Source organism: Protopterus annectens, chromosome 16.part0 (genome assembly GCF_019279795.1).
Source record: "Protopterus annectens isolate FY-2018-M chromosome 16.part0, PAN1.0, whole genome shotgun sequence".
Lineage (NCBI taxonomy): Eukaryota > Metazoa > Chordata > Ceratodontiformes > Protopteridae > Protopterus > Protopterus annectens.
In genome coordinates, this window is record NC_056750.1 from 518979649 (window position 1) to 518992282 (window position 12634).

The 12634-nt window shown below is 44.3% G+C and overlaps 1 protein-coding gene across 1 annotated transcript in view; it reads left to right on the forward strand.

Moving 5' to 3' along the window:
* SPTAN1 (spectrin alpha, non-erythrocytic 1) overlaps nt 1-12634 on the forward strand; it is a gene marked incomplete in the record, with an annotated part of 2849969 nt that overhangs the window by 2609357 nt on the left and 227978 nt on the right. The window contains 1 exon segment of the mRNA XM_044058813.1: nt 7101-7247. Within this exon segment, the coding sequence (XP_043914748.1) occupies nt 7101-7247 (147 nt within the window).

Genomic DNA, 12634 nt, shown 5'->3' on the forward strand with positions numbered 1-12634 from the left:
CTACCATTCTGCCTGCCCTCAGCCCCAGGCCAGGCTCAGCTGTTTCAATGCCTCCTATTAAGACTCCCCTTTGGACTACTACTTCCCTGATGAGGGCACCCTTGAGGGAGATTCCCCACTGAAGACATTACTTTTGGGAAAACAATTACTAAAATGAGGGAGTACTTCAAGTGGGATGCAACTCAGATGGCAGAAGTCCAAAAGAGGTATTTTGAATTACTCCAGGTGGAATTGCTCTCCCTGTCTGCTATCTCTCCTGTAAATTCAGTCTACCTTGATGCATTTGCATCAGCCTCAAAGAGAGCTGAATCTCACCCACCAGCTCCAAAAAGTCCTGACCGCTTTTACAAAGGTCCCTGATGAGCACAAATTCCTCATAGGGCCACCAGTGGCAGATCCTGCTGTCATTGCAGTGGCCCCTGACAAACATTCCAGACTTGTACCTTCCTCCTCCCTCTTGCCATTAGGCAAGGACAGCAAAGTCATGGACAGATTGGGGAAAAAGTTGTATACATCTTCCACATTAGCTTTCTGGGCCATCAATTACAAGACCCACATGGTCAAATATGTCCTAGATTTGATCTCCCAGGCATCCTCTTTAATTTCCTCCATGCCTGACTCCCCCAACAAATCTCAGGTAGCATCTAAGCTTTCCTTGGCACCTCAGGTTGCCACTTTATAAAGTGCAGCTTTGATCCTGCTGAGGCCTCCGCTAAATCCACAGTTTCAGCTTCTGTTCTGTGCAGGTACTCCTGACTTGGGTTTCAGTCCCTTCCTGAGGATTTTAAAACCAAGATTTTGGACACTTCACTGGACAACAAATTCGTGTTTGGCAAACAGTCTGCTGAACGAGTCAAAAGCCTCCAGGAAAAAAAGTAAGGAGCTCCAGGATGTAAAACACTTCCTAGTATCCCCAGTCCCCAAATGTTACAGGAACTACCCTGGAAAAACCTCCTTTGTCAGAAGAGCCCCAGCTCTGTCCTCTTCTTCCACTTCCACGCACAGAAGAGGACCCAGGAAGGCACTGTCTATTAGAACAGCCCCCCCCCCCCAATCTACCTCCAGACAGCTCTTTCAAGACAGAAACAGTAATGCATGACTGCCTCGGGCATCTCCCCCTGTCATCCCACCTCTCTCACTGTCTTCCCCTTTGGAAAAAAGTCACTTCAGACCACTGGATCTTGGCAGTAGTGAAGAAAGGATACTTCATGTCATGGCAGGAAAGCCCCCCCCCCCCCCCCAAAAAAAAAAAAAAAAAAACGAACAGCTACACCTAATCCCTCAGATTGTCAAAGGACTACTCGCCCAAGGGACCATAGAAATAGTCTGCTCAGGCCAAGAAGGTAGAGGGATTTACTTCAGGTTTTTCCTAGTACCAAAAAGGATGGCCCTTGGAAGCACATCCTATATTTATCTTTCCTAAATCTCTTTCTGAGGGTCCCTTCCTTCAGAATGCTATCTCTACAAAGCCTTATTCCACTATTGCTACCCAAAGCTTTCATGGCCACCTTGGACCTGAAGGAGATGCGTACCTCCACATCCCCATCCACCCAAACTACAGGAAGTGTTTTGAGTTTTGCTGGGCCCTCTTCACACTTTCAATTTAATGCCTTGCGGTTTATCTACTGCACCAAGAGTCTTCACAAAGTACCTAGCCCCAGCAGTAGCCTACTGCAGAACAAAGAGGATCCACATCTACCCCTACCTAGACAAACCTCCTCATTCTAGCAGAAGAGGAAGCCACTCTCCGGAATTATCTACTATTTACCATGTCCCTACTCCAAAGTTTGGGGTTCACACTCAACCTGGCAAAATCATCCCTCAGACCAGCCCCAGACAAAATCTTCCTGGGCTGCAGGATAAGAACCGACAATGAAGGCCTTCCTTCCGTAGGACAAAATATCCTCCCTAGTCAGCCACTTCCACGACTTCCTCCTGGTCACCCACCTCTCAGCCAGGTAGTTCTTGTGTTTCCTAGGCCTCTTGGCAGCCACTATTCCTATGCTTCCTCTCGCCAGGCTGCACATGAGGAAGTTCCAGTGGTAACTAAGAAATGTCTGGTCGCAACACAGCCACCCCCTGGACTTTCAGGTACCAGTCTTACCATGCCTAATGACGGAACTGAGGTGGTGGATCCAGCAGGTACAACTTAAACCAGGTCTGCTACAGCAACCCACCACCCCAATACAATACATGCACAGGGATGCCTCCAATCTAGGGTGGGGAGCAACTATGAATGACCTCAAGGTGCAAGCCCTATGGAAGCCTTCGCTCCAGAAAAAGCATATTAACATCAGGGAGATGACTGCAGTCCATCATGCCCTACAGGCCTTTCTCCCTCTTATGCAACCAGGACCTCTCCAAGTCTTCACAGACAACACAACTTTGATGTGGTACATCAACAAACAGGTGGGGACCAGGTCTTACCTGCTCTGCAGGCTAAACAGTACAGGCATGGGAGTTGGTCTGTCAGCACAACATCCTACTGCAGGCAGTCTGTATCCCATCCCAGGACAACCATCAAGCAGATGCCCTCAGGAGATCCTTTTCTCTGCATCATGAGTGGATGTTACACAGAGATGTGTTCTTAGATATTGTCCACTAGTGGGGCATATCTCAAATAGATCTATTTGCCTCCCTCCATAACAAATAATTATGGCTTTTCTGCTCCAGGGATCCCTCCCCACTAGCCTGGAGAGTTGATGCCTTCTCCATTTCTTGGATGGGACTGTTCTTTCATGCCTTCCCTCCCTCCCTTCACACTCATTCAGAAAGTCTTTCTAAAAATCCAGAAGGACAAGCCAAGAATCCTGCTGGTGACTCCCTGTCGGCCAAGGCAACATGTGGTTTCCCTTCAATCTGTAGCCAAGGGCAATCACCACAAGTTGCCTCACAAGGTGGACCTGCTCACACAACAGAAGGGAACTCTCATTCACCCATGCCTGGAGAGATGCTATGCTTAACCCTCTGAGTGATAAACTCTTGATCCCCTTTAGACACTTGTACACAGAGGACATGCTTTCTAGCCTTCAAGAGGCCAGGAAACCCAGTACCAGGAGATCCTGCGTTTCCACATGGGAAAGATTCTCCGAATGGTGTCTTCAGAGGCAAAGGGACCCCTTCCAAGCGAATGTCCCGCTAGTCCTAGCCTATGCGTGTGTGAGCTCATTAAGTCAGACCTTTCCTACTCCTCAGTGAAGGTCCACTTATCTGCCATCTCTGCCTGCTTACCCCTGGACTCACCACTGCTTTCCAGGTTGGATGTCAGACTATTCTTAAAAGGGGTAATACATGTTAGACCACCATAGAAACGTATTCCACCACCTTGGGACCTAAACTACTGCTAGAAAAACTCACAATGGCACCCTTTGAACCAGTTAGCTCTGCATTTCTGCAGATGTGCACATGGAAGACTGTCCTACTAGTAGCCCTTACTTCAGCCAGAAGGATTTCAGAACCCTTCGCACCAATCCCTCCTTCATGCCCAAGGTGGTCGATGAGCTGTCCCTCAATCAGTCTATGTACTTACCCACCGTCTTTCCGTCCCCACAGAATGACAGTGAGAGTACTCCACTCCCTTGATGTCCATAGACAAAGTTCTATTTGGACAAAACCCAAGTTATCAAAGTCCAATCAGCTCTTTCTGTCCTTCCAACCCAGGATCCTGGGCAAGACTGTATCCAAACAAACTATTTCCTCATGGATAAGGAAAACTATCTCCTTCTGTTACTCCTACCCTGGCAAACACTTACCTTATGGGGTCAAGGCACACTCTACAGGAGCTGTTGCCTCTTCTGGGGCCTTCCTCAAAGGCTTAAACACAACTACCATTCTCAAGGTAGCCACATGGTCTTCTCTGTATACCTTCACCAGACATTACAATTTGGACCAGGTTTCCAGAGGCAGGCATGATTTGCAAGGGCAATCCTGCATGAATTCCTGGAATCTGCAACTTCTTTCACCACCCTTCTCTTTTCTTGAGCTGTAGCACTTTCCCACAGTAATAATACTGCAACATGGAAATAGAAGGACATAAAATAGTTGTGTAAAATCTTACCATAACCATAGATGTACTTCTCTTCCATGTTGCAGTATTCCTTCCCACCCATGATGCTGAAGGCACAAAGACATATGGTATCCAGAAGGAAGATCCGAGGGGTGTGGAATTCTGTCCTCCAATAGCAGAGAACACACACTCCACCACCTCAAAGGCAGAATACTCCGGGGATAAGTAGGCTGTTGGAGACAAGAAGGTATGCTTCCTCACCGTTAGCTTCCTCTGACCTGAAGACAGACCACCTGAGGCAGAGGTAAGAGCCAAGATGTCAAAAGCCAAAGATCTGAGGGGCAGACATGGCTCCGACAACTTCAGTGTCTACTCTAACACCTCATATGTGACAACGATATGTCGGAGCTGAAGATGCAACAGTCTTCATATCCGATACAGACGGTCCCAGACTACTTGGATCTAAAGGCTCCAAAGCCAATGGTTGAGTCAGAGAAGGAGACAAGGTGGGTAGAGTAAAACTGGTAAAGGTCTCTGGGCCCAAAGGGGTAAGAGCCGGAAGAACTCCCATCTGAATCTCTGCCAAGAGAAGCTTCCTTATTCTATCCACATCTGCTTCTGCCAGGCTCCTGGAAGAAGGACTGGAAGAGACCACTAAAGGGAACCTAGATTGGCAGCACTCTCTGAAAAAAAGGGGGGGTGGTAGCCGGGAAGGAACAGGGTCCAGAGAGGATGCATACTGGGTTTCAGGGAGTGGTTTTGGATTAGAGTTTGTCTGATGTGATGAGACAGATCTCTTGTCAGAAGATTTAGTCTTTGGGTCTGTAGAACTTGCATCCAGTCACTTGGATACTTTAGGAGAATGTTCAGAAGTCTGGCCCGAGCTAGGAGTGAATGAACTAGAAGGTTTCAGTGAAGGTTTTCTGGACTCCTTATCAGATTTTCTTTGAGGTCTGAGCTCCAAATAGACTGAAAAAGCAGAAGGTGATAAACCTTTTAGGATTAACATATTTTTTTGATCCCCTAGGTTAAAGGCCTTACAAATATCCCACGATTCTTTTAAATGACGTGGGCCTAAACAGTATACATATGAGTCATTTGCATCATGTAACGGTATCTTAAGCCCACAGTCCTTACATTTTTTAAAGCCCAAAGTTTTTTCAGACATTGTAAAATAAGAAAAGGAAATAGCAATTACAATTATAAAAAATAGAAAAGTTTTTTCAGAAAGAAGTTTTTTCAGAAAGAAGTAGGGAAAGGAAAAGAAAGGAAATGATCAACAATGGTAATCCCAAATACCACAAGGTTATAGGACAGGAAAAACTACCAACTATGGTTATGAGGAATACACTAAGAATTGCAAAAAGGATGAGAGGAAAATATAACTGGTAATAGAGAAAAAGGGAAAAGACTAAATCACTCGCAATACCACACTAAAGCTCAAGAGCTAACAGCGATCACGTCCATACACAAAGGTGGCAAATGAGATTTGAGGTATGGTATGGGACAAGAGCATTATGGGTAAGGCAGGAGGTCAATTGTTTCTAGTTGCCACGAGCTGTAAAATGTAGCCGAGTCAGATCCAAACCCAACTGAATGAAAATTGACAACATCAGATCAGAACATCTTAACTTGTTCAACTTTTCATATCTTTCATGTCAGGCAAGGAAGTTATGACTGTCCACTATCCAAAAAGAAATTTCATTGCTTTATTTCTATTACAAGGGAAGTGGGAAAGCCCAGCAAACCTTTTGAGAATCTACTCTACTGTGGCAGTAACTACCACCGTGCCTTTAAGAATATATCAACACAGAATATGTGTGAGGCAGCCACTTAGATTTCTAGGCACACCTTTTCCAAACACTGTGCTAATTCTTCAGTCCAGCAGCAGAGTAAGGTTGCAACCACAGTCATGCTAGAGCAACCCCCCTCCCATGGAGGTGGCTAACTGTTTTACTGCTCTTCTGTGTACAGAAGTAATAATACTCCAACAGTAATCATATTACAGTTTGTAGAACATACTCGCCGTAACATCTGGTGTTTGAGTAGTTGGGAGGCTGCTGCATTGTAGACTCCCACCCTCCTGGCCTAGTTAAGCATCATGTTTCACCTGTCGTATGCATCTTTAAGGTTAGTCAAAGTGGTGCATCACCACACTTGCAATATGGTGTTGAACCACATGTTAATTAAAAAAAGGGGGGGTGCATGTCAGGTGGTCAGTAGTGGAATGTATTTGCCTGAGAGCTTCCCTGTACGTGTGCTAATCCCTTATGCCTCAAGAGAACCCATGAGAAAAGTCTGATCACTGCTAGGGTTACATCTTCAAAGGCTTTACAGACTGTGAGGACCCAGAGGTATGAGGTGTAAAGTACCTGTAGCTTGAGCACATTTATTAGTGTCTCTATTCAAAATAAAGTCTGCAAAGTTGTTTGAGCTGATCCTCTTTTATATATGCAGTGGAACTGCATTCTGAGCTAGGAGAGAAGCCTGATTCCTCTGCTCTGGGGAAACCTCCGGAAAGCTTCAGGAATCAGACTGGAAGTGTTGATATTCACCTGCAGTAAATTTTAGTGTATAATCATATTGCATTAGTGATCCTACTTGCTCTTCTCAACTGTTAATGTTGAGAGTGTTCAAACCTAGTGCATTTATTTGACAAATCCAGCCTTTATTTCACAAATGTCACTTACTGCTTCTAAATCTGGTGTGCAGTTAGGCAGAGAGTATGTGAATGTATATATATATATTTTTTTTACCACAGTCAAATTAGGATCTAGAAAGGAAGAGAAAATAATAGATTATACTGATCTTCATCTTATGTGCCATAGTTTTTTTAATTTGTCCCATTTCTGTAAGGTTCTGCAAAATAAAATTTGATATCAGGTGCCACGTAAAATACCTTGTAGTAGAACATATTTGTTGGTCTTTTTCTTTATTTTTTGTGTGCTTGCCACTGTGTTGTGTTTACTGCCTAACTTTTTACAAATGCATGTATTTCTTTAAGCTGACACTGGTGGGATTGTTACAAGTCTTATGTTGTATATTAGTTGTACTTGGCAGTATTATAGTAATTTTCCCCCCACTTAAATCCTAGACACTTTGATAAGGATAAATCTGGAAAGCTGAATCATCAGGAGTTCAAGTCCTGTCTGCGCTCTCTTGGGTATGATCTTCCTATGGTAGAAGAGGGTGAACCAGATCCTGAATTTGAGGCTATACTTGACACTGTTGATCCCAACAGGTAGGTTAATATGCATCGGTTTCTAGCAGAATCTTTTTACAGTGTCCTTTGTTGGCCTTGCCAGCAAGAGTATGGCATCACAAGAGACTGAGTGGTAATGATAGGCATTGGAATGTTGCTCTTTAGTTTTTTGATTGTCCTGACTGCTACAACTTGTTTGCCATATCATTATTCCGAAATGCAAAAATGTTCACGTTAACCAAGCCATAAAGGCATGTACTGTTTTTTTATTGAAAGAGGCAGTTTTTAAATCTCATGTAAATAATGTACTTACTGTATATTGCTTCCCCTTTTTTGCTCTTTCTCATGTGTCCACTATCTGTATTGTTTTGAGTCTAAAGGTATATCGTGCACTTGACTGTGTTTTTTTTTTTGGCAGGGTATTCCCAAGTTCCACTACCCCTTCTGTGAAGAAATATTCATTTGTCTCAGTTTTAATTCTTAATCTTTCCAGTGGCCATGTTTGCTATGCCAGCCTACCACCATCTTATTCTGAATTCCAGCTCCCCCCTGCCTTTGTACTAGTCTGTGTATTAAAAGTCATACCCCTATCTTTATCCCAGTTTGGTAGATTTTTTTTCCAAGTAAATATTTGCTTTTGCAGAAATGCTGCTGCTAAGAAGCACACTTTCCCTTTTATGTGTCAGTTATTATCACAGGCCTTAGTCCTGTCATTATGATCTGGGCTTCAATTGGAATATCCTTATTACCATTCCCCTTTAGGAATTCCTTTTTAAGTTTAAAAAAAAAAAAAAAAAACTCCTCTCTCTGTCAACTTGAACAGGAAAACTGTGGGAGGATCATACCATTTTTCTGAAGGTAGTGTCCATCTAGTCAAAAAGGCTCCACCTTGTCACCTGCAGAACAGTGGCTTGTGCCATTATCAAGGCTGTCTTCACCAGTGTACAAGCCAGCAGCCTTTCCCATTGGGATCCCTTCTACCCCTTCCAGGAATGAAACTGCTCCTGGTGTGTAGTTCACAGTGTAGAAAATCTTACTACAAACTTTTTGGGTGTTGATGTTGCTAAGTTATGGAATAGCACCATACAGACATCACTTTACCATAAACTTTTCTCAGAATACTCCCTTGTGGGTTACTAAGAGCTGATAGTCTGTTCGTTTGACCTATAATATTATTACATTGCAGTTCATGCATCTTAACTCATTCCTTCCAGTACAGCTCTTTTGCGTGTGCACCTTTAACTCTTGTTGGGTGTGTCATGAGCCTTTAAAAAATGAAGTTATCACCTTACAGTTAATAACAACTCATTGACAAAGGTCAAATATGAGTACAGTTGTGCTTGCCGTCATGTATGCTTCAAGATAAAATATTCTGATACCTTGCACGTAGCATGATTTGGAAGTATTAAAGCAAATATAAACAAGCAATATTTGATGTCTACAGGCACAGTAGGAGGTAACTGTAGAAATGTCTGGGGCGCACTCAGCTGTAATTAGTTAAATGCATTTCCTGTTCCAAGTCAAGATTGTAAAGTTGCTTCTGAGGATTTGAAATAGATTTTGTACATAGCTTTTACTGTTCATTTATTCAAGCGTTGACACAAAGTGGGTGAAATTTCCAAGGATTCCCTCCCTATTTTGTTTGAGCATGGGACTGGGTATGTTCGACAGTTCTCCTGGAAAAGTGTGTTTTTTCCTTTTCCATTAAAGTCTTGTTTTGCTTCTGTTTGAATCTGGTACTTCCACACACAGCTCTGCCTGTTACAAAGAAATAACTCTCTGACATTTTGTTTTAGGAAAGATCTCTTGCATGTAAAATTAAGGTTTTTAACTCTGAGGCTTTCTCTTGTGCTGGCAGAGAAGAAAGTGAAACATCTCCCTCATCAGCCTTCTCTTCTCTTTTGACAAAGATGTAGATAGTTCGGTGCCACTTTCTTCCACGGCATCATCTCCTAGAAGGCACAGAGATTTGGTTCATTTAAGATGTTCATCGTGCATACAGCTGCAGTCATAACAGATGGGTTCTCCTGCCGTCAGGCGGGTCCTCGGTCGGCCGAATTCCAAAATCTAGATCCGACGTCGGTTGTCGTCGCTTCTTCCCTGACGTCAGTGCGACAGGGGTATAAAAGAACCAGCCGACGCCATTTTCTTCAGTCTTTCTTGCCGCGCGGTGCCCGAAGCAGAAGCAGTTCGCAAGTGCCGGTTGGCCAGCTCCTGAAATTACGAAAAATTTTGCAACCGAAGTCATCTAAAAGCTAAGTACCCCGTTGGGGAAACTTTTCTTGCCTCACACCGATGTCAGACAAAGTTAATAGTTGTATTTCATGTGGGAAGCAAATACCGCATAAGGATTTCCATTCCCTCTATATTCCTTGTTTAGGCCCAGACCACGACGTCTCGGCCTGTCGCTTTTGTGCTACATTCAACAAACGCACCATTAAGCGTCGGGCGGAGTTCGCCCAGCATTATTTTGGCAAAAAATTTAACTATATTATGTCGTCGGATACTCCAACTCCAGTTTTGTCTAAAAAACGCAAAGACAAGGACCGACACACGAGATCCGCGGCCTCTACCGACACCACTCCAAAGCCGACTCCACGTGGTCCGGTTCTCAGCGAGGTGCCTACGCAGCCCCTGACTACCGACGACACTACATTGGCGGTGTCCCCTGTGCCCGAGGTCGCAGGCTCCTCGGCCCACACCCCGACTACAGATACCGAAGCCACTCTTGGCGGTGAATCTCAAAATGTGGACAGGTCTACCTCCTCTCAAGGTGTCTTCAGACCTTCCTCTTCTTTCTCCATCAAGGCTTACACTAAGTCTAAAGCAGCCATGCAGTCTAAGAGACAAGCTACACAGGGCCCATCTCCAAGCCCCATGCCTAAAAAACAGATGCTTAAAATGGCTGAGGATTTGATTACTCTCATCAGGGGTTCTCAACCCCCCCCCCCGGACAAAAGGCCCAGAGTGGAGGAAGAATCCCCCTCCTCTGATCAGGGTTCCATTATTTCAGAGCACTCTGATGAACAGGAACATTCTTACTTCCCTTTTGAAGATTCTGATGCTGAGGAGTCCATTCCCTCTGTCTCCCCCCCAGAGGATTACCCATTTGGGGAAACTCTGCATACCTTAAGGGAACACTTCCACTGGGAAGGCCAAGATTATTCAGATTCCAAGAAAAGGCTTAGGGAATTTTTCTTGCTACCTCAGCACAGGCCTCTAGCTATACCTCCTGTCTTAGACATACTAGATAATGTGTACTCGGAGGCCTGCCTTAACCCGGATTCTCTACCTCCAGCTCCAGTCAAGCCTGACATGTACTACAGGGTTCCTGACTCACGCCAATTTCTATACAAAAGCCATGCTGCTGACCCAGAAACTATCTCACAGGGCCCCAAGAGAATTGAGGCCTCCACTGCTAAAAATCCATTACCTTCCGAGAGAGATTCCAGATCCTTAGAAAGGTGGGGAAAAAGGTATATACCTCGGCCACCTTAACCATGAGGGCATTAAACTGCCAGTTCCATATGCTAAAGTACCAGCAGTTTCTGTTATCACAATTGAGAAGTAAAATGTCACAACCTGAACAACCAGACTTGAAGGAGTTGCAGGATTTGATGCATAGTGCAGCACAAGTGGGTAAACACACCTTGCAATGTGGTTTTGATGCTCTAGAGGCCTCATGTAGTGCTGCTGTTACAGGATCAGTGATACGTAGACATGCCTGGCTCAAAGAACAAACCTTACCAGATCATGTCAAAGCTAAATTGCTAGATGCCCCTCTTCAAAAGGATGTATTATTTGGTGTTAAAACTGAAGAGGTATTAAAGAAAATGGAGGAAAAGGCTAAATCAATGCAAACAATGAAGGATTTTCTACAGGTACAACATCCACGTTTCAGTAGAAATTGGCCTTCCAAAAATTGGTCCTTTCCAGCCACGGACAGACCCCAAAGAGGTAGGTACAGGCGCCCGAGGGGCAGAGGGCAATCTCAAGGATCGCATAGAGGCAGACAATGGCAAGCTCCTACACAAAGAGGTGGTGAGGATAGTTCACAGCCATTCAGAAAGCAAGCCCAATGACTTTCCCCTTTGCATGCCAAGCAAGGCTCAAATGGCAGCATCCTTAGGCGGAAAACTGGCATTATTTTCGATAAATTGGCATATTGTCACAAAAGACAAATGGATCCTGGACATTATAGACAGAGGCTACAGATTCCATTTTCACACTGCCAAACCTGCCACACAATCAAAGGGCAGAGGCACAAAAACAGATTTCAGATCTCATGGACATGAAAGCTATTCAAGAAGTACCTACTCACGAACAAGGTCAAGGCTTTTATTCCAGACTATTCCTGGTACCAAGGAAGGGAAAACATTGGAGACCTATTTTGGACCTATCCATCCTAAACACATTTTTACTCGTACCAAAATTCAAGATGCTCACTTTACAGCAGCTTCTTCCCATGCTGGGCAAGGAGTCTTGGCTGGTAACATTGGACCTCAAGGAGGCATACCTGCATGTCCCAATCAGACAAAATTGCAGAAGATACCTCAGATTTCTTGCAGGTTCAACCCATTATCAATTCTCTGCATTGCCCTTTTGCTTATCTACTGCACCCAGAGTATTCACGAAATGCCTGGCATCAGTAATCGCCTACTGCAGACTTCAAGGGATACAAATATACCCATATTTGGACGACTGCCTGATCCAAGCGGACAGCAAGCACATTCTTCTGAAACATCTGGCTTATGTAATAATGTTGTTGAATTCTCTGCGATACACGGTCAACAAAAAGAAATCAAGGCTAATACCCTCTCAGAAAATAATTTTCCTGGGTGCCAACTTGGACACAAACACCCAGATGGCCTACCTCACGCCAGAGAAGAAGGGGCAACTAACTCAATACTTCAGAACACTGGCAGATTTTACCAGGCTGACTGCAAGGAAAATCCTGCAGGCTCTGGGATTCATGGCATCTTGCATCCTACTAATCCCATGTGCAAAGCTGCATATGAGGAAACTTCAATGGTACCTGAAGAACCTATGGTCTCAACACAGCTACAGTTTTGGATACAATAATACCACTAATTCCATGTCTTCAAAAGGAATTTCTGTGGTGGGCTCAAGCATGCCAAACAAACACAGGTCTCCCATTCTGCAAGCCTCAAGCAAATCAAGTCATCACAACAGACGCCTCGGACTACGCCTGGGGGGGCGCACATGACAGATCGGTGCATTCAGGGCAAATGGTCCCAAAAAGAAAAGCATCTTCACATCAATCAAAAGGAAATGCTAGCAGTAATAAATGCTATTATAGCTTTCAAAGACCTTCTGCACCCAGGTCAACTATTGATAAGGACAGACAACACGACAGTAATGTGATACATAAACAAACAGGGAGGAACCCATTCATACCCCCTATA